The sequence below is a fragment of the Danio rerio genome, chromosome 3 (genome assembly GCF_052040795.2).
Source record: "Danio rerio strain M-AB ecotype USA chromosome 3, GRCz13ab, whole genome shotgun sequence".
Classification (NCBI taxonomy): domain Eukaryota; kingdom Metazoa; phylum Chordata; class Actinopteri; order Cypriniformes; family Danionidae; genus Danio; species Danio rerio.
The window spans coordinates 12099256-12127099 of record NC_141023.1 but is presented as its reverse complement, the minus strand read 5'-3'; the positions used below and the strand labels follow the sequence as shown (position 1 = coordinate 12127099).

The 27844-nt window shown below is 40.1% G+C and overlaps 1 protein-coding gene across 3 annotated transcripts in view; it reads left to right on the top strand.

The window, feature by feature from the left end:
- The window catches only part of pdgfab (platelet-derived growth factor alpha polypeptide b), a 679118-nt gene that overhangs the window by 24478 nt on the left and 626796 nt on the right, over positions 1–27844 (top strand). Inside the window, 4 exon segments of one of the 3 annotated variants that reach the window (NM_001076757.1) lie at positions 314–504; positions 15874–16003; positions 16432–16559; positions 20108–20749. In NM_001076757.1, the coding sequence (NP_001070225.1) occupies positions 314–504; positions 15874–16003; positions 16432–16514 (404 nt within the window). In that variant the 3' untranslated portion in view covers positions 16515–16559; positions 20108–20749. 3 annotated transcript variants of the gene reach the window in all.

Sequence of the window (27844 nt, the reverse complement as noted above, 5' to 3'; positions counted from 1 at the left end):
GCAGAGATAGGGGAAGGATCAGCAAAGGGCCTCGAGCAATGAAATCGAACTCGAGTCACCGTGAGCAACTCTGTCTTATGTGTCAACACGTCAACCACCTGTTATCGACTGTTTTATCATTATTTTACATTTTATTACGTGATTTTTATTATTATTATTGTTTATTTATTGTTTAGGGACACATACCATGTGATTTTTAATTTGTGTTGTTTCATGCTAATATGCATGTGCTAATTATAAAAAAGCTATATTTTGAATACTCTTTGAATTGATGAAAGTCTAACTTATTCATTTACCTATTTGTTGAATCTAGTAGAGGAGGCGGTGCCGGCCATGTGCAAGACCCGGACGGTGATCTACGAGATCCCCCGCAGTCAAGTGGATCCCACTGCTGCAAACTTCCTCATCTGGCCTCCGTGTGTGGAGGTGAAGCGCTGCACCGGCTGCTGCAACACCGGAAACATGCGCTGCCACCCCTCCAAAAAACAGCACCGCACTGTCAAGGTACAGTAAAAGCAGAGCATTTTGTAAAATCACTTATATATACAGTTAAAGTCAAAATTATTTGTCCTTCTGTTTTTTTTTTTTTTTTTTTTAACAGAGCAAGGAATTTTTTACGGTATTTCCTATAATATATTTTCTTTTGGGGAAAGTCTTATTTGTTGTCTTTCGGCTACAATAAAAGCAGTTTTAAACCATTTTAAGGACAATATTATTAGCCCCCTTAAGTAATATTTGTTTTTGATTGTCCATCAAACCATCGTTATCTTGCCTACTTTCCCTTACTTGCCTAATTAATCTAGTTAAAAGCCTTTAAATTTCTCTTTAAGCTGTATAGAAGTGTCTTGAAAAATATCTAGTCAAATATTATTTACTGTCATCATGGCAAATATAAAATAAATCGGTTATTAGAAATGAGTTATTAAAACTATTATGCTTAGAAATGTGTTGAAAAAAAATCTGCTTTCCATTAAACAGAAATTGCCGAAAAAATATACAGGGGGGCTAATAATTCTGACTTCAACTATATGTGGGGAAGAATATGCTGATGTTTTATCATAAACCCCAGATTTAATATGTGCTGTTAAACACACATTAGTCAAGCTCCTGTCATCTAAAATACGGGACAAATGAAGAAAAATATCATCCTCTGTGATCAATATCAGAGCCACACCCACTCTAAAGCCAAACCCCCTCCACAACCACACCCCTTTTAATACCATTTAGGGAAAAATGCCTACACTGTATAAAAGGATGTAACATAAAAGGTCATGACTACAAATTTTTGTATGTTACTTTAACTTATTTAAAAAAGTTAATCAGGTTTGAACTACTTTTTTTTAAAAGTTTTGCAACGTTTAACTTGATATTTTAGTCAGTTTGATTGCTACAAGTCGAGATGACTAAAACGGTTAATTGGTTTTAACAAAAAAAATTAAGGCAGCAATGATTTTTTTACAGTGTATGATCAGAAAGATGTTCTCAACATTGATGATTAAAATGCTTCTTGATCATGTGACACTGAAATCTGATGTTAAAAGAGTAATAATATATATTTTAAATCATAAACTGAAAAATGTTATTTTAGACTGTAATATTTCATATAAACCTTAAAATATCCTACCAGACCTTTTAAATGATCCCAGCAGGCACAAGATATTAACATGACGTCAGATTGACTTTGTCGAACGTTGAATTTTGTGGTAAAGTCTAGATCGGATATGCAGCCGGTCGGAAGTGTGACATGCACATCAATACAGCAGCATTTTGATTAATATTATGATTAATATTTTTACAGTACTGTGACAGTTGGGTTTAGAGTCGGGGTAGGGGTAGATGTTAATAAAATACAACTAATGGGAAATTAATTAAATAATATAAATTGTTCTCGTTAACTTTTAGTCACATCCATATCTGATCTTGCAACAACCGCATTTGGGTTACTTTCCAACACAACCTAAAATCAACCAAATATCAACATCTAATGATGTTACAGCTTGACGTTGTGTGGACGTGACCAATATGACGTCTATCAGATGACGGATTTTATCTGACGAACCTGACGAATAAATATCAGTATTTGGTGTCAATATGACGTTAGTTTAAGATGTTGGATTTTGGCCACTTTCCAACACAACTTAAAATCAACCAAATATCATCATCTAATGATCAGCTTGACGTTGTGTAGACGTGATCAAATATGACGTCTAGCAGATGACGGATTTTGGTTGCCATACCTGACGAATAAATATCAGCATTTATATTTCAATATGGCGTTGGTTTAAGATGTTGGCTCGACGTTGGATTTTGGTCACTTTCCAACACTACCTAAAATCACCAAAATATCAACATCATTTCACGTCATTATTGGACATCGAAAAATCCTTAGACACTGGCGACCTAAATCTAACCTAACATTAACATCTTACGGTGTTGTGTGTCTGCTGGGATGGTGTGTTGATATTTACAGTATGTAGTTTTAAATAGGTGTAAAGAAACCACGGAAGGCAAGTTTGTTTTATTTTTTATTCATTTGTCCATCTTCCGCCATCTTCTGAATGGTCATTCAGTTGACTTGTATAGGGGTTTTCAATTTTTCCGCATAAAATGAATACAGATGTTAGTCTTGTATGGATTTTTTTTCCAGTGTAGATCACAAGGATGGGCTGAGAATATATGATGTGTGTTTCTTTCCAGCTGTGGTGGTATATATATTTGAGCAAGTGCTCTTAAGAGTATGTATTTACCCTTCTCTCACTTTTTCCTTCTCATCCTGAAAAAGGAGCAGGTCTGCACAAGCTACTGCTGTTCAGAGCCGTGATATAAAAAAGACAGACTGTAAATAGGCCTTGCTGCACAGGGTGTGTGTGTGTGTGTGTGTGTGTGTGTGTGCGCGCTTGGCCACATTTCTGCTGTACTTTGGTTCATTGCAGAGATAAGCTGGTTTCAAAGTAGACACTGCTGGGTGTGGGACATAACACCAGATAATGAGACTAGCAACACTTACTGGAGTTTGTCCGCCTGTCTGTCTGTCTGTCTGTCTGTCTGTCTGTCTGTCTGTCTCTCTCTCGATTTGTCTTCCTTTCCATAAATCTGGCTGTCTGTCATCCCAATGTTTGTCTGTCTGTCTGTCTGTCTGTCTGTCTGTCCGTCCATCTGTTTATTTGTCTCTCAATCTGTCTGTTCATTTGTCTGTCTGCCCACCTGTCTGACTGTCCGTATGTCTGTTAATCTGTCTATGAGTCTGTCTGTCTGTTTGTCCACCTGTCTGTCTCAGTGTTCTTATGTCTGTTCATCCATTCATCTTTCCGTCTGTCTGTCCATCCATCTGTCTATTTGTCTGTCAATCTGTCTGTCTGTTTGTTTGTCTGTCTCTTTGTTCACCTGTCTGTCTGACTGTCCGTATATCTGTTTGTTTATCGATCTGTCTAATTGTCTGCACATCTGTCTGACTGTCTGTTCATGCATCCGTCTGTCTTTGTCAATCCGTCTGCCTGTTCAACCTTCTCTGTTCATTCGTCTGTTCGTCCATCTATCTGTCTGTCTGTCTCACTAGCTGTATGTCTGTTTTTCTGTTGAGCTATTTGTCTGTCTATCTGTCTGATTGTCCGTTCACCCAATCATCCATCCATCTGTCTGCCTGTCCATCCTTCTCTGTCTATTAATCTGTCCGTTTCTCCAGCCATCTATCTATCTGTCTGTCTGTCTGTTCATTCATCTGTCCATCCATCTATCTATTTGTCTGTCTGTCTCACTGCCCGTATGTCTGTTTGTCCAATGATCTGTCTATTTGTCTGTCCATCTGTCTAACTCTCCATACATGCATCCATCTGTCTTTCTGTCTGTGCCTGTTCAACTTTCTCTCTGTTCATTCGTCTGTCCTTCCATCTGTCTGTCTGTCTCACTGCCTGTATGTCTGTTTGTCTGTTGAGCTATTTGTCTGTCTATCTGTCTTGTTCGTTCGCCCATCCATCTGTCTGTTTGTCTACCTGCCCATCCTTCTGTCTGTCCGTCTGCCTGTCCATCCTTCTCTCTGTCTATTCATCTGTCCGTTTCTCCATCCATTTGTCTATCTGTCTGCCTGTTCATCCTTCTGTCTGTCCGTTCGTCCATTCGTCTATCTTTCCGTCTGTTCATTCATCCCTGCATCCATCTATCTGTCTGTTTGTCTGCCTGTCTGTCTCACTGCCCATGTCTGTTTGTCCAATGATCCGTCTATTTGTCTGTCTAACTGTCCATTCATCCATCCATCTGTCTGTTCAGCTACCTGTCCATCCTTCTGTCTGCCTGGCTGTCCATCCTCCTGTCCATCCTTGTCTCTGTCCATTCATCTGTCCATTTCTCCATCCGTCTGTCTATCTGTCCATACTCCTTTGTCCTTTAATCTGTCCATTCGTCCATCCATTTGTCTGTTTTTTCGTCTGCCTGTCCAACCATCTGTCCGTCCATTTGTCAGTCTAAATGTCCGCTCATCCATCCATCTATTCCTCTACTTGTCAGCCCTTCTGTCTGTTAATTCATCTGACCATTCGTCAATCCATCCGACTGTCTTATTGCCTGCCTGTCTTTTCATTTGCTGTCTGACTGTAAGTTCGTCCATACGTCTGTTCCTCTACCTGTCCATTCGTCTGTTGGTCTGTCTTTTCATCTGTCCGTCTACCTGTCCATGCTTCTGTTTGTCCATTTGTTCATCTGTCTGTCTGCTTGTCTGCCTGCCTGTCTATCCTTCTGTCTGTCCATTCGTCTGTCTGTTTGTCTGTCTATTTGTTTACCTGTCCATTCTTCTGTCTGTCCGTTTGTTCGTCTGTCTGTCTGACTGTCCACCTGCCTGTCTATCCTTCTGTCTGTCCATTCATCTGTCCGTCTATTTGTCTACCTGTCCATTCTTCTGTCTGTCCGTTTGTTCGTCTGTCTGTCTGACAGTCCACCTGCCTGTCCATCCTTTTGTCTGTCCATTCATCTGTCCGTCTGTCTGACTGACCGTTTGTCAATCCATTTGTTCATTTCTGTCTGCTTTTCTGTCAGTCTGTCCGACTTCGTTTGTCTGATTGTTCATCTTTCCATTCATCTGTCTTGTTTGCCTGCCTATTACCCTTATTTTCCGCAGACGAGCGGGCGCTGCCATTTGAATCTTTTTGGCTCGAGACTTCCGGTCTCATTCACTTCCATTAATTTTTTTGACGTTAAAAACTGCTCGTTACACTGCTTGATGTTGCTATTTGATATTTTTTATTATATTATTCTACTTGGTCTCTACTTAGTCATGCAAACTTTTGTTTGTAGAGCAAGTAGTTTGACCATTTTCTGCCATTTATTATTCCTAGTCATTTCTCCCTTAGGCGACTGAATCGGAAGTTCTAAGACAATCGCGAAAACAGGCGCACTTCCGCATTTTAGAATAAGGTCAATATAGCCGACCGTCTATCCATTCGTCCGCCCATCTGTCTGACTGTCTTATTGTCCATCTGTCTGTCCGTTTATCTTCATGTCCATCCTTTTGCCTGTCTGTGTGTCTGCCTGCCCATCCTTCTGTCTGTCTATCTGTATTTTTCTTTCTCTACCTTCACACGTACAGCCTGATCTTCTCTCTTGCAATTCGTTTTATCTTTCCTATAAGTTCTCTGGCATTAGCCCATCCCTCTCTCTTTTCCACAGCAGTGATTGAGCTGTTACGTAAAGTGTAGATGGAGTTGATGGCTGCTCTTTCTTTATTATTATTATTACCAGCACAGCATATTCCTCAGGGTTCTCTTCACTACTTAAAGTAGCTTTAAGGCAAGTCTTTTCACTCAACAGCCGATCCTGTCATGCTAGTACAGCTCCTGTCTGCCTGTGCTGAGACTCAAATCTCCAGATCTGTTGGCTCAGATTGTGTTTCAGCAACCAATGCCAAATCAGCAGAAAAATTTAACACCAATGTTGCTGCTTTAGGTCAAATAAGTAAAGAAGTGAACATTATCAGCATGTGTACAACCCATGCCTATGCACATAATCCTGTAAATAAAAGTTATTTTAGCTCTTTTAACTAAAACGTTTAAAATATTTCAGACATATTCCATATTGTATATTAGTTTTCGCCCTGTTCATTACATATTCGTTCTGTACAGTCTGTTTCACCTCATTTCACCTCCTCTCTCTCTATCTTGCTATAGTCCTGGTGTACAGTGCTAATGGTTTTCCCAGAACTGCTGTGCAGCAGTTTGTATCTATTAGCTTTACTAACACTCTCTCTCTCTCACACACACACACACATGCAAACATCATCACACAGTACTACAACAACAGGTGCTGCGGTGGAGAACCGGGGGAGGGAATAAACCTCATTTTACACTGAGGAGACTCACGTCAGAGCTTCAGTGTGAGAAAAAGGCCACATTTAAACATCTGTGAGCACAACACATAGCTGACGAGGACATACTGATATTTGACTGGCATCATTTCAGTTGGACTAAAGCAAAGGGGTATCAAGTCCTGGAGGACCAGTAGATTTGTAGCTCCAACCAAAGCACTTCAATAGAGGTTTCAGTTGAATCTGAAGGATTTGATTGGTGCAGAGGTGTTAAGTAAGGGATAATGTACATCCAGCTGGTTGTTATAAATGACAATGACAATCAGCAACCAGTGGAGCACTGTTGTATAAGGTTTAAGGGCTTTATGTTCAGGATAACGTACATCCAGGAGGTTGTTATCACAGAATAAAGCCTGACAAGCTTATTGGCAACCTGATGCTAACCGGAGTGCTGTTGTACACAACCAAAAGGCTTTATTCTGCAAAAACAGCCATCTTTGATGCATTTTATCCCACTTTTTACTCAGCTAGTCGGCACAAAACATAAAACTTAGACACAAAATATTGTTCTGAGCTGCAGTAGTCTTTAATTAAACGCACAGCTGATGGAGCATTCACTAACTTGTGCATTATTCAGTCACAAGATAGCGCCAAACATTGAAAAATACAAAGCTGACAGAAACGAAACCAGCTGATGGAGTATACACTAACCTGTGCATTATTCAGTCACAAGATAGCGCCAAACAGTCAAAAACGCTATTATTCATTCACAAGATGAAACCAGCTGATGGAGTATACACTAACCTGTGCATGATTCAGTCACAAGATAGCGCCAAACAGTCAAAAACGCTATTATTCATTCACAAGATGAAACCAGCTGATGGAGTATACACTAACCTGTGCATGATTCAGTCACAAGATAGCGCCAAACAGTCAAAAACGCTATTATTCATTCACAAGATGTAAAACTTTTAAAACAGTCCAAAACAACTGCTACTAATGTGAATGTAAGTATATAGATGAGAATGTAGGCCTATTTACTGACGATTCAGGTGGTTTGAAGTTCCTGGATGATCCTGTGTTATTTAGTGGTTGTTATCTTGGAATAACATACACATTGACTAATCAAAATCAGGTATTCCAGACAGTGTGTGACAATTTGCAATAACCACCAGCTGGTTGTACATTATCCCTCTTATTACATGGTTACTTGTCACAAAACCAAACAATTAGACACAAAACATTGATCTGAACTGTAACAATTTACTGGATAATTAAACATAAAGCCTCCAGAAAGGGATAGTTTACCCAAAAATGAAAATTACCTTTTCATTTATTCTCCCTCATGTGGTTTCATACCTTTGAAAAGCCAAAATAAATTGTCTTGAAAAATTATGGTTGATGGTTCATAGTTTTAGAACTGATATAACTAACGCATGCCGTACACCAACACTGAGGAGAAGAGACTATTGTCTTTATTATAAGTCTTTATTTTTGTTTTGTGACAAAAATAACGCCAGCTTTTCCTCAGCATCAACAATGAACAAGGCGGCGGTGGTTTCATTGAAGTAGAAATATCTAGATAGACAGCTGAGATCGTGTGAGCGCTGTTTATTTTATTTGCATCTCGGGTTAATCTGGCTGCTAAAGTTTCTAAATCCAGTACACCGCTGTTCTTTCCTAATGAAGAGACTAAGTGAGGATATTCCTGATCTGGAATGTTTGCGAGCGAGTGTAAGAATACAGCATGTGATGTGGTTCAAAAGGCAAGTGTTTATGTGTTTGGATGAGCTGGATTTGGAGTCCTCCTTTAGAGGTCGGTATGAAGGGAAATCATACATGGTTTATATTGGCACTGGAAGCATGAGGTGTGTTGCGAGTGTTGATTTTGGGTGTTTAAGAGGCTCAAATGGCCCAGGTTAGTGAGGATACGGGCCCCTTCTCTGACGCAAGCACTGGGGAAACGCAAATAGTGCTAAATCGAATGAGCGTGGTATTAATACAGAAACCGAAAATATTTCAATTGACCCTGTTGTTTTGGAATGGAAAAGCTGATGGAGTTGTCAAAGACTGCACAACATACAGTAGCTTTATGTTCAAATATATTGTAATACACTCAAATTAAATATTTTAAGTATGCAAACTATTGTTTACAGCAGAGATGCCCAAACTAGGGCTTGTGGGCCGAAGTTGGCTCTTGGTAACCTTTAATTTGGCCCACCATCCCATCTTAGCAGCTTTACTAGTGTATTTGGCATTGATCTCCATTGCGTTAAAAAAGTAATTAGGTTTTTTGTTCTAATTAGTTCATTATAAAATGTAAAAAAATTCTATTGCATTATTTAATATGGTTAAGTCTATTTATGTATTTATTATTAAATTCCACACTGATGTTTAACCTACAGTAGCATTTCTGAACAACTCCCCATCCACACTATACCACTGAAAACGCACATCACGTGACCACACACACTCTGCTGCAGCATATGCGGAGGTCTGAATTCCAGGCAGTCAGCGGGTGCTTCGAGCACACCTCCCCAGGTGGACAGGGGAGCGCAGGTCGGACAGCTCATCAAGGATAAACCACTGGATCTAACCTCACTATAGATGTTAAACAGTGATATTTAATTAATCTTGTCTTTATCTAACGACTCTGGTGTTTTGAATGTTTCACTTTGTTCTCAGGTAACGTGTTTATGCTGAGCGCAAAGATAAGTTAATATATTAATTTATGTAAACACGTACACTGATTCTTCACATTTAACTTATTGCTTGTCTTTATTTGCTATATTTTATAAACTTATAGTATGTTATACTTTTATAATGGCCATTATTGATTATTAAAATTGATAGTCAGCAAAAGAGACAGGGTGTGTTTCATATTTTTTGAAGAAAATAAAAAAGGCAGTTATGTTATAGGCTCTGTAGTGTTATTTATATATATATATATATATATATATATATATATATATATATATATATATATATATATATATATATATATATATATATATATATATGCATACAGTGAAGATGACTCCTATAAATATGGAGCTACATGACGCCTTAAAATTTTTAGTGTCTGTTAAGTTAATATCAAAATGAAAATAGGCAGTTCCTTATATCACGTTTTAATTTCATTGTTAAGAGAGTGAAACAGCATAGCCAGGGTGATGTGAATGACGTTATAACACTGTTCCCTTTGAAAATTTACATGACATGTTCTTGGATTTTGTTTTCTGTGTCAAACTTGCAAATCCTAAACTTAGAAGGAAAGTATGCAAGACTGAACTTTGTGCACTTAATATTGAGAAAAAGCTCAGATCAGATCTGTTTTCAGATGTCTTCATTTCCCCCCATCCACACTGACATGGCGCAGCAGCGGTTTAAAATGAAAACAGCCTCTCCAACATTTTAAAAATGCTCCATTTTCAGGGTTCGGAAACTTCGAGGTAGTGTGGATGGAAAGCGTAATCATAGCAAAACTTATGCGTTTTAAAACTAAAATGTATTAGTGTAAACGGGGCCTAAATAGTTTTATTATACCACCACAAGAAAAAAACACCTAAAAATGCAGCATCATGGTCAATAGGAGATGTCCAGATGTTCTAAATACACCTTTGTTTGTTTGTTAATACACGCCCTCTAGTGGCAAAACCTATATACTCACAAGCACTTATTAACACAGGCATTTATGTTTTTATAGCGAGCTGGTTCAGTGTTGACACAAATTAAGTAGTGTAAAATGCGGTTACCTAATTTGCAGTGTTGGGCAAGCTACTTGAAAAATGTAGTGAGCTAAGCTATTAGCTACTCTACTTAAAATGTAACTACACTAAAAGCTAGCCCCTGGGAAATGTAGTTACATTGTAAGTTACATGGCAAAAGTAGCTTAGCAACATCAGCTATTTTTTCAATTTTCATTTTTAAATTGAAGCAACTTAAATCCAACTCAATCAAACCTTAGTGGTCAATATAAATGCCAATAAAACATACGAGGCAGAATAGTTTAGTTCAGTTATTTACTGTAAATAATATGCTGTACTAAACAGAAACACATTATAGTATATAACAGCTAAAACAAAAAATCCAATAAAACCAGGTGTTACACATTTAATATATATATATATTAAAGTATATAAGTTATTGCATAGTAACATGTACCTCTCGAGGTATGGTCACGAGGAATCCTGCTTCAGAAATATTTCCTCTCCCTCAGTCATCTTTCTATCAAGCAAGTTTCATGTTGTCGAACACTGTAAAAAAGGAAGAAGAAATCGTCACTCTCGCCATCATATAGATTTACTTTCATTGGCTAGACACCGGCCACACAGCTCCGGCAATGTTGGTGCTGTCACTTTTTGATCTGCGATCAGTAAATGGAGCTTGTATGGATGCCACTGCGCTACTTAACTAATAAAATAGCTTCACTACTGAAAAGCTATTTGATTGAGAAAGTAGCGATGCTACCGCAACGCTACTGAAAAATGTAGTTAAGCTAATAGCGTCACTACTTGTAGCAACTCTACTGCCCAACACTGCTAATTTGTGTGCACATCATGATTTTTCCAAGTACGATGTGATCCTGGATTAACATATATGTTGATCCTGGATTGTCATTTTTGTTCGAAAATGTAATCCCTGCACCTAAACCCAACCATACCTGTAAATTACTCCCAAAATCAGAGGGGAAGAACAGTTGGATAACAATCATATAGAAGTGCATGAACCTGACCGTAAGCCTAAACTTAACATAAACGGTAAACACATCCCTTAATTCTGATTGGCTGATTGGAATGTTGTTCCAGGATCAACATACTGTAGATGTTAATCCAGGAACATGTCCTACTTGGTGAAATCAGGTTTGCATCATTTGTGCAGTGCACATAAAGCATGTGCAGTATGTACGTACTCTTTTGGTGTTGAAATTTGCATCCTGTTCACTTTACTGTACTTGCATTGGCAAATCAAGTATACTTTAGACCTTAGGTTAAAATGCATGATGCTATATAGTCGAAAAACTCATGTGATTTTTTTTTCCTCCTCTCAATCTGCTCTCCTTCATTCTTTGTTTGTTTGCCTTTCCTCAAATGTGGTGGGCTGTAATTGCTATCATATCTGCAATTCTGTGTTCTTTCCATCTTTTCACTCTTCGCTTTTCTGACAGTGTTTAGGGACGTTTTTAAAGGGCTGTGACAGGAAGTGTGCAGATTAGATCACCTTTTTCTCCTTATCTTAGTGATTGTCTGAGTGCCAGTGTGTGTGCCTTACAGCAAAGATTTCGCCTGTACTCTTTCGGTAACTCTAGACATGCAGGTCACGAGATAAAAGTTTTTTTTTTCTTTTCCCTCCTCCCAGAACCCCTTGTTCCTGTTCAGGCCTCTTTTTGTCACTCGCTCAATGAGAGCGCTTGCTCCCCACACCCCTCTTTCTCTTCGGGTCGCCCCACCAGTCGTCCGACTGCCATCTCAGTTTCGCTTTTCAGCCACAGCGTTTTGTCGTCAGATTTACCCGCTGACAGATGTGCAACAAAACAGCCTGTCCTCTGGCTACATGTCCGTTTCCTATTGTTCCCATGCTAATTACCCATGATGCACCTTTGCCGATGCCCGTTCTTTCTCTCGCCCTTTCTTTATCAACTTTTCTTGCAGGGAAATCCCAATGCCAATTATCCGAACCCCGGACAATAGTCCTCACAGAGCGCAGGGCGAGTCAGAGGGGGTTGGGGTTGCTGGAGCCGGGGCTGGATCAGATGTCACACCATTAGTGCACTGCGCTGGGATTTCGCAGGGCTTTCATTGCAGCGTAAAGCACAGTAGCTTATAAATAGAGCTTGGAAGGGGCTCCTGAGAAACTTAGGTCTTTTTATAAAGCCTGTTCGAGTATGTGGGCGAGTGCATGTGTGAAGTTCAGACCTGGTGGAGCTGGACTTGAGAGCGAGATGCAGAGGCAATGATAGATTGAATTTGAATGGAAATATTGAGGCGGGAGCAGGAAAGGATGGTGTGGGGAGTCCTTTTTTTCTTATTATGACCCTTTCCTGAACCCCTTACCCAACCCCCTGACTGGTTCTCAAGCCCCTCGGAGTCTGTCTCAGCCTTCATCCTCAGTCGCAGAACATTCTTGCACGCCACTGGCTGTTTTAGACTTGGCTCTGTAAATATAACCGAGCACAAGAATGTCCAAGAGGAGGGAGAGGTGGGCAGTGGACAGAGAGAAAGTGGTATAAACCAGCAACCGGGATAGACGGAGTGACAGAAACCAGCCTGTCTCACTGTCTCTCACCTACCTTAACTTTGGAGTTTCTCTATAGGTTCTGCAGGAGTTTCCAAGTGTTGCATCATTTGTTCCATAATGTTAAACCAATTGCCCTCGCATGGTAGACTGAGTTTTTATTTGCACTCTGTGAGTCATTTGTTGAACTTACTGATTTGGTTTGACGCCAGAAGAATACACACAAGTGCATACTTGAATGCATATCCAACCATTTGCAAATGTACAGTCCTGTTTTGAACAATCAATGGGTATGCATACATACATTCTCTTCAAAATGTAACTGAAAATGTGCCAAACGTTAGCACTTCTTATATACAACATCTATGCTATTCACGCACAACATGTTTTCACATTGAGTTGTTACTTGGAATGGGGAAAAATGTAGAGTCTCAAGATGCAGAAATGGTCCAATCCTACACAAAACAACATTGAATATATACTGTCAAGCATTTAGCAAAACAGTGTGGACGAATAAAGTCCTAAGCTTTAAAATTAGCACAACAAAAGCCACGATTCGACCCCTGTGTAAGGCCGTGTGGTTATTTTGAGTTTAGTGTGATGCAGTGGGGCGTTAACAGTGGAACATGTAACTGTTTTGGGCTGATTGCCCAGGAATTGTTCGACAAATTTTTCCACTGTTGCCTATGACTGATTAGTAGTGAAAGCTGAGCTATGACCGAGCATGAAGAAACTCAAGAAACGTAAGAATCTACCGCATAATTTGAACATCATTAATAGTTTTATGGCAAAAGTATGCAGTATTGTTAATGCTAATTATTGCTAATGATGTGCAGAATTGAACATGCTGTATAGTATGCTAGTGTAAGCTGAGCTATAACTAAGCATGTAGTTACCTAAAAGTGTGCGAATCTACCGTGTAATTCGAACATCGTTAATATCTTTATGGCAAGAGTATGCAGTATTGTTAATGCTAAGTGCTAATTATGCTAAGTGCAGAATTGGAGATCCTGTATGCTAGTGTAAGCTGAGCTATGATTGAGCATGTAGAAATCCTAGAAACATAAGAATCTACCGCATAACTTGAAAAATGCTAATAACTTTATGGCAAGAGAATGCAATATTGTTGATGTTAATTATTGCTAATGATATGCAGAATTGAACATTCTGTATGCTAGTGTAAGCTGAGCTGTAACTGAGCATGTAGTACCTTAAAAACAAGAACTTTACACATAACTTGAAAATTGTCAATAACTTTATGGCAAAAGTATGCAGTATTGCTAATTGCTAAATAATGCTAATGTCATGCAGAACTGGACATTCTGTATGGTAGTGTAAGCCATACCTGTCAACATTGCGATGTGTTGCAGACTTTCTCTCCGCTTCAAATCGCGTGTATAGAATCTATTTGGGAAACAGCATCTGTTTATCACTATGGAGCACGTCAGCTGACAGTCATGCACCATTATATGACTGTTTAGAGGACTGTATAAGATAGGCGACGGCATCTGTAATCAAAAGGAACGGGAATCGCGCCGTTTTTAATATTTATTTAAAAGTGTTTTCATGTTTTCATTCCTAAACAAAGCGGAAGCACATAACAGACTCACGTTTAAGAGCAAGGGGCGAACCCTGGTGGTTCGGCGGTATGGGTTGCGTTTAGGGAGGCTCGGCTGTTCAGAGAAAGACTGAAAATACGGGAGAAATACGAGAAAATACCTGTATGGGATGATAGCAAGATAGAACAGTAAAATATGGGAGAATCCTGGGCAAAACGGGAGGGTTGACGGGTATGATGTAAACTGAGCTATAACTGAGCATTGTAATACCTTAAAAACTTAAGAATCTTCTGCAAAATTTGAAAATTGCTGATAACTTTATGGGTGAGGCAGTGGTGCAGTAGGTAGTGCTGTCGCCTCACAGCAAGAAGGTCACTGGTTCGAACCTCGGCTCAGTTGGCGTTTCTGTGTGGAGTTTGCATGTTCTCCCTGCCTTCGCGTGGGTTTCCTCCGGGTGCTACGGTTTCCCCCACAGTCCAAAGACATGCGGTACAGGTGAATTGGGTAGGCTAAATTGTCCGTAGTGTGTGTGTGTGTGTGTGTGTGTGTGTGTGTGGATGTTTCTCAGAGATGGAGTGCAGCTGGAAGGGCATCTGCTGCGTAAAAACTTGCTGGATAAGTTGACGGTTCATTCTGCTGTGGCGAGCCCGGATTAATAAAGGGACTAAGCCGACAAGAATATGAATAAATGAATGATAACTTTATGGCAAAAGTATACTGTATTGGTAATGCTAGTTATAGCTAATGATGTACAGAGTTGGATGTCCTGTACGCTAGTGTAAGCTGATCTATAACTGAGCATGTAGTAACCTAAAAATACTATAAGCTACAGCATAAATTGAAAAACTTTATAGCAAAAATATACAATATTGTTAATGCTAATCGCTAATTAATGCTAATGATTGTACGCTAGTGTAAGCTGAGCTATGACTGAGCATGTAGTAGCCTAAAAATGTAAGAATCTACCGCATAATTTGAAAATCGTTAATAAATTTATGGCAAGAGTATACAGTATTGCTAATGCTAATTGCTAATTAATGCTAATGTCATGTAGAACTGGACATTCGCTACACTATTGTAAGCTGAGCTATAAATGAGCATGTAGTGAATTAAAAAAGAATACCGCATAATTTGAAAATCGTTAATAACTTTATGACAAGAGTATAAAGTATTGTTATTGCTAATTAATGCTGATGTCATCTAGAACTGAACATTCTGTTTGCGAGTGTAAGCTGAGCTTTAACTGAGCATTGTAATACCTTAAAAAAACATAAGAATCTTCTGCGTAATTTGAAAATTGTTAATAAATTTGTGATGAAAGTATGCAGTACTGCTAATTGCTAATTAATGCTAATGACATGCAGAATAGGATGTCCTGTATGCTAGTGTAAGCTGGGCTATAACTGAGCATGTAGTACCTTAAAAACAAAAGAATTTACAGCATAATTTGAAAATTGTTTAACTTTATGGCAAGAGTAAGCAGTATTGTTATTGCTAATTGCTAATAATGCTAATTAAGTGCTGAATTGGACATCCTGTATACTAGTGTAAGCTGAGCTATGACTGAGCATGTAGAAATCCTACAAACATAAGAATCTATCGCAATTTACCAAAAAATGTACAAATCTAACGCATCATTTAAAATTAGTTAATAACTGTATGGCAAAGGTATTGCTAATGCTAATTAATGCTAATGACATGCATAATTGGTCATGCTGTAATCTACATCATCAAATATGAGTGAAATACACTTCATTTCTCACCCAACCTGGTCTTTCTCTGTTCTTCCAGGTGGCGAAGGTAGAGTTTGCGTCGCGTAAGAAAGCGAAATTGAAGGAGGTGCTGGTCCGGTTAGAGGATCACCTGGAATGCATATGCACGTCCCAGCATCACGTGATAGAGCACGTGGAGGCAGACACAGGTATGTATGCGACGTATGCTTAATGTTTGGCCTGATCTGTGGTGATTATTCGGATTGTGCGGTCACCACAATCAAACACACCTGTTGGTCAGCCTGCTATTGCCAAACGTCAGTGCTTGTGCAAGCTTGTGTTTGACTGTGCTGGCCGATGATGCAATCGAATGGATAAGAAAAAAAAAACGCAGGTGTGCGAATGCTGAAACATGTAGAAGTGTGTCTGAGAGTTCAGGTTCAACAGGTTTCTGCTCTTGTGTGCCGAGATAAAAGGGTTGGACGGCTCAAATATTTATGAAGTGCAATTACAGTCTGTTTTACACCTCCCCGAGGCCATAAATTCCTTCTTTCTTTATTTCTTTTCCTGCTTTCCTTTTAATCTGCTCAACAAAACTCTGCCCATCATCTGCTTGCAACCAAACTTGTGTTTCCAGGCCCACGCACAGTTAAAAACCGTAAAAAACGGAAACACAGAAAGAAAGCAGTGGCCGCACTGATCAACAAGGATATTCAATAAAAGGCAAACATTTCCTAGCAGTCAGCGGACCAAAATATCCTGCAGGTAGGACAGACCTGCTGCCAGTTCTAAACCAATCATCGGCATGAACCAATCAGGAGAGAGGGAAGGTGCCCAATCAGAGTCACATGACACTAAAAACCAGAGATGTGTGCACTGTGCTGTGCTTTTGCTTTGCTGCATGCGTCACGGGTTTGTGTGTTTGTTCATCAAATCAGTTTGTGTTCACCATGTCTATAATTTAGCTCTGATTCAAAACCAAGTTAGGTGCCTTGCTGTCTGTTGTCTACTTGGGTAGATAGCTCTTTCTTTGCTGCCATCCAATCCTTGATGCACTCCAAAAAAGTGGCTGAAAAGATGGCTCTCGGTCTGCTTGGTTGGAGTGCATTAAGGCCCAAATGGCAGACTAACAGAGGGATGCTCGCACAAGAGATCATTTTAATCTAACCAAACATGCCAACTATGAGCATACTCTTAGAATTATCTTACAGGGCAGGGGGCACCAATCTCGGTCCAGGAGGGCCAGTGTCCCTACAGGGTTTAGCTCCAACTTGCCTCAACACGCCTGCCTGGGTGTTTCAAGTATACCTAAGCTGCGTCCCAAATGGCACACTATACACTATGCACTCATGCACTATGTACTTATGCACTTACACACTCAACAGGATAGTATATGTATGTAGTGTTGTCCCAAATGGCACACTAATGTTTTTTTACTAATCGGAAATTCAAACCGTTTCCCTGATGACGTTTGACGGTTGCCAAATCAGTGAAATAAACGACCGATTTATTAAATGATACCTGCCGTGAGTATTGCCGCATTCACCATCGGGAGGCGCTATAATCACTCTCGTAGGAGAATTTTGCTTTAATCATCCAAAATAAATAGGTATTCAACATGTGCGTCCGATCGCTCCGCCCCTTCCGCTACGTGAGCAAACCTGCGGTCGTTGAGTGCATGAAGTGTCCATCATTACACACTTAATTTTAGCGGTTGAATAAGCGCATCATCCGGGTAATTAAAATGCACTTATTATTTTTAGAGTTTTAAGTGTGAACACACTACTTGCACTATTTATACTACAAAATGGCGTAGAATAGTGCATAAGTATGCAATTTGGGACGCAGCTCTAGTAATACCTTAATTAGCTTGGTCAGGTGTTTGATTAGGGTTGGAGCTAAAATCTGCAGGACACCGGACCTTCAGGAACAAGTTTGGTGATCCCTATTATAGGGGCTTTTGCATGGGTTATAGGAACTCAGTGATATACATTAGCAAAAAGAAAATTCCAGCCAGAACTAATTGTCCTGGTTGCTATCTTATAGTACAGATCTCCGTGGGAGTAATTTTGTAGTCCTGCTCCCGCAAGGTTTTATTTCGCACCTGACTGCTCCTGTCATATGTTAAGACTTTGTTCACCCGCTGCACATCCCTCCCTGTTTTCTACCCGACCCGACCGTTCCTGCTAAATTGAAGTAAATTTAGGTTAGGTTCGTGTTAAAATTGGGTACTGCGCATCTTCACTTTGCTCTCCCATGTTGGTAAAGCCCGCTTTAAAAACATGTGCAGAAAGCACTGGTCATGCATTCACCATGTGTAACAGTCATGAGCACTGGCGGTACCGGTGCTTAATAAGAATGAGGAAATCACAGTTAAACTGTTCCAAAATAACGTTGGGACTTGAGAGTGCTATATTGTTAGCCTGCCCACTCCCGTTCAAATTACAAATTTATTTGGAGATGCAGACTTCTACTTTATAGTCACAACTCAGGTTCCTCTTACTACCTACAGTAAATGCACCTTTGTCTGGGCTAGACATTACTCTGAAGCAAGCGCTAATTTAAATGGAGAGTTCACCCAAAACTGCACCAAACCAGTTTGAGTATCTTATCAAAAGAAGATGTACTGAAGTATCTAACCACTGGCATGTATTGAATTGTATTTGTTTTCCCCACTATGGATGTCAATGGTTTCTAAAAAAAAAAATACCTTATTTTTTATTTAAAGTAACACCCTCAGAAAAATGACCATTCTTATGTGCTGCTTGATATCACTTCACCTGGTTCAGTAGCAGAGTTTCTTGTCTATTACTCCAGAATAAGAGTATAAATACTAGTTGGCTGAGAAAATAGTTATTTATTATTTTCACGTTTTTGTACCCAATGTACTCGTTTTGAACAAAATGCTAATAGTCAAATCTGATTCAATTTATTATGCTAAGCTAAGCTAAAAGTGACCCGGCCAGAACAAGAAATTGGCTGAATGGATTCAAAAATGGTCCATGTCAACTGTTTAACTCTAGCAGACTTGTAAATTGGGCATTTTTGGTGGTGTGTTCATTTAAAAAAAGTGTTTGGGTGTACTCACATTAGGTACAGTTGCCTTGAATCATGCTGAAGCGCGATTGTCCCCACTTCCCTTCTCTCCTGACGGCCTGCACTCACACAGCATCTTCCCAACCTGAGCACGCTTGCGTCATCAATGATGCAACTGTTCAGTTTAACAGGAAGAGAAGAGCTCAGTACAGTGGAGATTGCTTTAGTAATATTGTTTTAGTTGTTTGGGATGCAATGACACTCAGTCAAATATTTTCCACAACTTTTTTACACTCATAAATTATCAAAAATGTCCTCGTGCTGCAGGCATTAGAAGGTTTGCTGAAGGTCGCAGCTGACATGCAGGAGGGGGGTTCGTATCTTTAATAAACTAACAATTTGAGTTTATTAAAAGTAAGAATGATTACTAAATCCATATGAAACAGTCCATAAAAAGTGACATCTTGTTTCATTTTTGGGCTTTGCACTCACATTACAAGCGTTCTGATTCGGAGCACTCACACTTGTAAAATGAGCCAGAAAATACACCTGGGCATGGTTCAGTCTAGTGCAGGCGTGACCAACCCTCCTCCTGGAGATCGATCTTCCTGCAGATTTCAGTTGCAACCCATATCAAACACACCTGCCTGTAATAATCAAGTGCTGTTCAGGTCCTAATTAATTGGTTCAGGTGCGTTTGATCAGGGTTGGAGCTGAACTCTGCAGGAAGGTCGATCTCCAAGAACAGGGTTGAGCACCACTGTTCTAGTGTAAGTGCACCCTGAATTAAAAACAAAAAAAAAACTTAAAATGCTCAAGCGTGAGTAAAGTATGACTGAATTTTCAGTTTTGGGTAAACTATCCCCTTTTATTCCCTCGAAAGGAGATCCTGTAACCAAAATCATTAAATTGAGCATGCCAAAAAGTGGGTACTTCCTCTAGCAGACTATGAGGCAAGCTCATCTGATGCATTAAACTGGTGTCTAGCTTTTGGCAGCTTGCTTGGTTTTGGAACAGAGCTCGTTTGAAAATGTGTGGATTGATGGTTTTTATGATCTTGATCACAAAAATGGTTCCTTTCACATAATTGCCCACATTGTGTCTTTCTTAAATGTGCACAGACTCTTCTGTAATAAACACTACAATCACTGCAGTGGAGATGTGTCACTTCAACACAAATTGCATGTCTTACTAAAGAAAAAAATACAAATCAAGACTCTATTATAAAGCTTGATAACATGCTAAAAGCATTCTTTGTTTTCTTTCTCTCCCTCTAGTGGACATGAGGTGAAACCACATCAAGCGAGCGACTGAAGGACTACAGTGTCTACGTAATACTGCAGCAGCACTGGGACTTTGACCTCAGACCCCATTGCTGTTCGAAAAAAAAAAAAGATACTGTATCCAGAGGAACATTATACACAAACACAACACCAAAGGTGCTTTCTACGAACTCTGTCAAACACTGAAGACAAACGGGATTGGTATTCGGTTAATTATTAAGTGGTCAAACACTGGGCGGAAACGAAACTGACAAAGACTATGTTTGTGTCGCTTCTCTGTTCTTTATGACTCTGCTAAAGGTCAAGGATGAGGAGAAAGTCTTTTGGAGAACACTACGTTTGTAGAGACCATGAACTTCACACATGCTTTGGATGGGTTTTTGGATCCAGATTGGCCTGAAGGATGGACTCAAAAAGTGGAAGAGCATATTAAAGGATGTGTTGTCATATAACCTCGCTTAAATAGAAGACGCTATTTCACGCTGCTGCTCTCTATCAAGTCCTCTTGGGTCCAGAACATTTCAGCTGCGATTTCCAATGTGCCTCTAGAAAGAAGCAAAGCGCTCTGTCCATGAACTTTCCGAAGGCAGCGCAATGCCGCCGTTATGCCAGATTAAAGTATTTATGTATGCAATATCTCTTGCTCTCTACCATCTCTGTTGCATAATCCAATGTAAGAACGGCTCATCATCTTTGTTGATCTGCAAGTATTATCAGTATCATTCTCGCTTATACTCTACAGAAGATATAGGAAATTGGTGTCATAGGAAGATGGCTGTGGAAAGATGCTTTATTTTTGTTAAAATATATATATATTTATAATGCTAATGTAGAATCAAGCAGGAAGTATGTCATGTGCCGTGTTTTCTGTTGTTGTGGTATATTGGTTGTTTGGTTGGAAAATACGACATCAACAGGTTGGCCATCACACAAGGTCAGAAGATTCATGATTTCCTCCAAAATAACAGTTAAAGCTGAACATACAAAGAACATTCACATAAACACTTAGGTATGAAGCTTTTGTAATAAATAAACAAATCAAAACAAATAACGACTGTATTTTATCATATTTTTATCAGAAATCTCACATCCTTTTCACTATTGTTTTAAAGCAGTGGTCCCCAACCACCGCACCGGTCTGCGGAACATTTAGGCTACATAAGAAATCATAAATTATTTGTGTAGAAAATATTCCCCCCGCAACTTGGTTTCTTCCACTTACCCCCGCCATCTCACGTGAAATGGACTATTCCAAAATCCACCACCGAGCGGGAACGATCACTAGAATATCGCTCAGTGGTGGTTGTAGATAGTTTAAAGTTATAAAACGGGTATTATAGAGTGCAAATCAGCAGAGCATTTAAGGACTGTGCATATATGTGTGCTTGCATCGCTAAGTAAGTACCCGAAATCATTGCAATATGTATCTGTATGGAGTTTCACATATACATGCTCATTAGGGCTGTAACATGCCAATGCATACATTTAATTCGGCTATACGGTTGTATTATTGTTAATATGTTCGCCAGTTGAAATGTTTGGCACAGATGTGATGTATTTGATGCATATAAACCTTGATTGAAACATAATCAGACCGCGATAGTGCAACTAGCGCATGCGCACTGAGTTGTTAACCTGGATGCACGAGCGCAGTACCTGTGTTCACTTGAAGACCGGCCCACACCAGTCTGTTGTAAAATTGACAACCGTTGACCGGTCCGCGGTGATAAAAAGGTTGGGGACCACTGTTTTAAAGGACACACATCTTGAATGTTTTAAAGTTGTCTTATTTGTAAAAGCTAATTGAATATGTGTGCACATATCTTATTTTTTACATTGATTTACATGAGGCATGTTGACTCTGTTTTATGTATTACGCAATTAATTAAACCAAACGTGTTTACATGCACAGCATGATTATGCTTGCATGACTTTTCTGTCGGGAAACACTATAAAACGTGTAAGAAAAACTGGATGGTCTTTAATCTAGACATTTAGAATTGATTTCTGAAGTATTGTTGTGCATTTAAACAGACTAAAGGCTCGTACACGCCGGGACGCTTTTCGTTTGCGTTTATTGTCAGCATTTTACGAGTCATTTTTCGGGATTCAAACCCAAGTGTGTTTCACGGGTGTCAAGCAGAAGAGTATGCTGAGTATGATTTTACTCCTGGACGTTAGATGGCGCTACACAACTTTGAGCTTCTGACACCCACTTATAACACAGAAGAGAGGAAGTTCACGGTAAAGTCTAGATAGGATACGCGGCTAGCTGGAAGTGCGACATGCACATTAATATAGCAGCATTTTTAAAATGAAACTTCATAACAATAATTAATTTTACAGTACTGTGACGGTTGGGTTAAGGGTTGGGGTAGGCTTTAAAAAAATACAATTTATTGGGTAATTTAATAGATAACATAAATAATACTCTGTACAACTACTGCTTTTACCTTACAGTGACGGTTAGGTTTAGGGTTGGGGGTAAACGTTAATAAAATAAAATAAATCGGAAATTTATAAATAATACAAATTATTCTTGTTAACTTCCGGCCACAAACATATCCGATCTAGCAACAACTGAAGTTCACACGCTTGTTGTTAAAGTTACTGGTGATTCGAACAAGCATGGATGGGTCAAGCAGCAGCTCCAGCTCTAGCGATGAAGAAATGATTATTGTTCACCAGGACAATAAGCAGTTGCACGTTCATATCGCCTCTGGGCATGTTCTTCAATGTGCGCTCGCATTGACAGTTTTTCGCTTGACTGCCTCCAAGTGCTGTTTACTGTTACTTCAGCAGCTCCGTGCACTTGAACAAAACTACCAATCTGATTGGTGGAGAAGGTTTAGATGTGGCGCGTCAAAACAAAAAAACGAGCATGAGGTGTTTTTTTTTTTTTTAAATGACGCTTTTGTGCCTGACGTTTTGCACGTTCGTGTGCACGATCACATTAACGCCCTTTATTTTGTCATGAGGCGTTAAACATTGAGGGGAAATCTCTGTGTGCACAGGCCTTAAAAGTTTCAGGGATAGCGAAATCCCTGTTTACACCTGGTATTAATTCAATTCAGATCAATCTGTATTTCTATAGCGCTTTTACAATGTAGATTGTGTCAAAGCAGCTTAACAAAGAAGTCTATGGCATAGACTGTGTCAGTCCAGTTTTCAGAGTTGAACTGCTGAAAGTCCAAACTCTGGAGAGCAAATCCATCGATGCGCAGCTCCACAAGTACCAAACCAAGCAAGCCAGCCAAGACAGTGGAGGAACAAACTTTACCAATTGACGAAAGTGAGGGGAAAAAACTCAAGAGAAACCAGGCTCAGTTGGGCACGACCATTTCTCTTCTGGCTAAACTTCTTGTGCAGAGCTGCAGTCTAGGCGCCTGAGGCTGGAGAACACTGCATGTCCATTGTGGAGGTGTCAGTAGGTCACCGGCGGGTGTTCAGGCCGGCCCACTGGATCAATGCAGACACTTGGTCTGTCACTGGGGTCATTCAGGAATCAATCTCATGCTCTGCACTCTTTTATGATCCCCACAGCAGCTGCTCAAGATGATCCTGGTCGAGGATTATTGAGACTTCTAAGGATTCATTCATTTTATTTTCGACTTAGTCTCTTTATCAATCAGGGGTCGCCACAGCGGAATGAACCACCAACTTATCCAGCTCATGTCCAACACCCATACACTCTTGCATTCACACACATACACTATTGCCAATTTAGTTTATTCAATTCACCTGTACCGCATGTCTTTGGACTGTGGGGGAAACCGGATCACCCGGAGGAAACCCACGCAAACACAGGTAGAACATGCAAACTCCACACAGAAATGCCAACTGGCCCAGCCGGGGCTCAAACCAGTAACCTCTTGCTGTGGGGAGATTGTGCTACCCACTGCTCCACCCTCTAAAGACACAGTTTACCCAAAAATCTAAATACTCAAATGGTTGTAAACAGAAATGTAAACAGTTAAACCTGAGAGCGTGTAACAAGCAATATGACAAAGTCATCTGTGGCATTGCGTTGTGTTTTATTATAGCATTATCGCTGCTATATTTGTACGTCATATAGCTTATAACAAGCTCTTAGGTTTATTTGTTTACATTTTGGGAGGAGTCAGTTTTACATAAAGTATGTGGTTTGAACAGTGTAATGACGTTCGGATAGATTTATCTATTTAAATTTATTCTTTTAAACCAGGGGTGTCCAAACTCGGTCATGGAGGGCCGGTGTCCTGGAAAGTTTAGCTCCAACCCTTATCAAACACACCTGAACCAATCAAGCTCTTACTAGATATACTAGAACAGGGGTATCCAAACTCGGTCCTGGAGGGCCGGTGTCCTGGAGAGTTTAGCTGCGGTCACACTGCACTTCTCACCCTATAGACTTGCATTCATGTGCATGCGAATTCGTCAGACCAGAAACGTAAGGTCGTGCAGTAAATTTCGCAGTTCACTGCATTGGAAAGTTTAATTTTGGTAAACTCTGACCTGCGAAATCGCATCATATGATTGCGTGAGACCAATCGAGGTTCAAATTTTTCTGAACAGAAATTTAAAACATGGACCAATCGCTCACTTCTTTTAATGTCCAGTCATCTTATTTAATCCCGCCCCTTTTAGCAGCGCCGTACGACAGAATTTCGTAAGACCAACTTCTAGTGTGACTGCGGCATTAAGCTCCAACCCTAATCAAACACATCTGAACCAGCTAATAAAGCTCTAACTAGATATACTAGAACAGGGGTTTTCAAACTCGGTCCTGGAGGGCCAGTGTCCTGGAGAGTTTAGCTGCGGTCACACTGCACTTCTCACCCCATAGACTTGCATTCATGTGCATGCGAATTCGTCAGACCAGAAACGTAAGGTCGTGCAGTACATTTCGCAGTTCACTGCATTTGAAAGTTCAAGTTTGGTAAACTCTGACCCGCGAAATCGCATCATATGATTGCGTGAGACCAATCGAGGTTCAAATTTTTCTGGACAGAAATTTAAAACATGGACCAATCACTCACTTATTTTAATGTCCAGTCATCTTATTTAATCCCGTCCCTTTTAGCAGCGCCGTACGACAGAATTTCGCAAGACCAACTTCTAGTGTGACTGCGGCATTAATCTCCAACCCTAATCAAACACACCTGAACCAGCTAATCAAACTCTTACTAGATATACTAGAACAGGAGTGTCCAAGCTCGGTCCTGGAGGGCCAGTGTCCTGGAGAGTTTAGCTGCGGTTACACTGCATTATTCTCCCCATAGACTTGCATTCATACGCACGCGAATGCATCAGAGGGGTAACGTAAGGTCGTGCAGCAAGTTTTGCAGTTTGCTGCATTGGAAAGTTTCATCTTGGTGAACTCTGACCTGCAAAATCGCATCATTTGATTGCGTGAGACCAATCGAGGTTCAAATCATGAGCTCTCCAGACAGAAATTTAAAACATGGACCAATCACTCGCTTTTTTTAGTGTCTAATCATCTTATTTAAGCCCACCCTTTTCGCAGCGACGTACGACAGAATTTTGCATGCTCAAACTCTAGTGTGACTGCGGCATTAAGCTCCAACCCTAATCAAACACACCTGAACCAGCTAATCAAGCTCTTGCTAGATGTACTAGAAACTTCCTGGTGTAACCCTGCTGGTCCTACGCCACCCAACCCGCTCCGAGCTGGGATCGAACCGGCGACATTACGCATGGGAGTCGGGTGCTCTAACAAGGAGGCTAAAGACCATGGCCTCTAGCGTCTAGAGCACCTTTAGAGGTCAGAGGAGTGAGGTTTACCTGCACAGCACTTGACTAGCTGGCCCCCGTTACACTGGCAGGCGTGTTAGAGCTAAACTCAGTGGGACACTAGCCCTCCAGGACCCAGTTTGGACACCCCTGTCTCAAACAAACCCAAAAAGGTAGCTCTCAGACTCGGCTCTTTCATATCCCTCTTTGGTCACTCTCTCCATCCCAATCACTGCAAAGACACAGGTGTTGGTCATGTTTTTGATTGACCTACTTTTCAGCCGCCGGTCTCCTAATGCGCTCTTCACCTGTGTGAACCTGTGATCATGGCCTCCTCATGACAAACAACCAGATGCATATAGAGCTGTCCAGATTAATCTGAAATGCATTCCAGGCCACCTTCTGAAGTGGTTTTGCGAAATCTGATTTATATCATCTCGAATGTGTTTCTGAAGACATTTACACTTGAGCTTTTCACAGTAAGACAGCTATCTGATCAGAATAGAAACACACGAAGTGACCGAGTTTAGACCGCTCCTAAAAGTTGGTGCACTGAAGGTGGTATTTATAGCATTTATGGTTTCATGCTAAAGTGCTGGAGCTTTCATGTTCATCCAGAGCCGGTGTTGTTGACTCTGGATGGAGTTGAGTCTTGCTGCTGGGACTCTGCTGGTTCTTGTCATTTTTGACACATGCCAGACAGATGGAGCAGTCCTGGCATGGTCTCCATAACAGAGAACGGCACTTTGTCACACTTTTGACCCCCAAGTGCCTCGTCTGGCCATCTAAAGAGCACATGGATGCCTGAATCACCGCGAGTCACGGCACAGCAGAGGAGGTGGAGCAAAGTTTTGACTCAATGTTTGTTTTGTGTTTGTAATCGCGAGTCATCTGTCTAGTCAACCCATATTCACTTTCTCCAACATTTTGACTAAAATATACACAGCTGGGCTGGAGTTGTTGTTTTTGTGGTGTCAATTACAACACGATTAGCCAAATTTGTTTGCCTTGTGGTGCGTGTGAGCTGATTTAGCTCTGTAGAGACTGCGGTTTTCTTATTCTCCACTTTGGCAGCTGGGTGATTTAGATTTGTTATGTTCAAGGGTTGGAACCCGTCTGTTCAGTGTTTCTGGACTGAACTGCTTGTATGTTTCGAGGATGCAGCTCACTTCTGTCTTTAGCATTCTCCAGTCACACGCAATACTTAGTATGTATTCCACTTCTTTTTTTCTTTAAAGCACATTCCTACATGACATGTCTTACATGTCTAGAGTTGTACAGTAACATGACGTACGATCACGGGCAATTATGCGTGAAATACAGAAACTTTATATGGAAAAGCAGTCTGATTAGTGAGCAAGAGTAAGTAGAGGGACAAAATATTTCCGGAGTTCTGCACATTTAACAATGGAGAACTCATTTCTAGGTCAGTGTTTCCAAACCCTGTGATTTATTAGCCTCTAGGGGTTTGAGATGGAACTACAGGTGGGGTGTGAGACTGATTGAAATGCATGTTTTTGGCTTGCTTGGTAGTCAAAAATAAAACATTTTTATTAATAGCAGGCCTGTAGCCAGCCTGGTGTAAGGGGTGGTTCGTCTTTCTCAAAAGTTTAACCTTTTTGCAGGAATTTGCCTCTTTTCAATTATAAGCTTTGCATTTTAGTGACACATTGTCATTTGGGTAATTAATAAACTGGCCACTTGGCCAGCACATTCAACTTTCCTCAGTCAGAATTTGGCCATTGAATAATAAGAATCTGTATTAAAAATTTCTTAAATATGGGCCACCTTTGGTGCTTTATATATTTTTATTGGTCATTTTTACTTTCAAGTATAAGGTCCAAGATTTAGAATAAATGTTATTTGTAAAATAGTTATGCATAAATATTTAACTACGGGCACTTTTGTGTCTTTTGATCATAAATCCAAAATATATATAATTTTGTTCAAATTCCTCTTTCTTTGTCAAACTAACATTAAACCCTACTTTAAATTTTT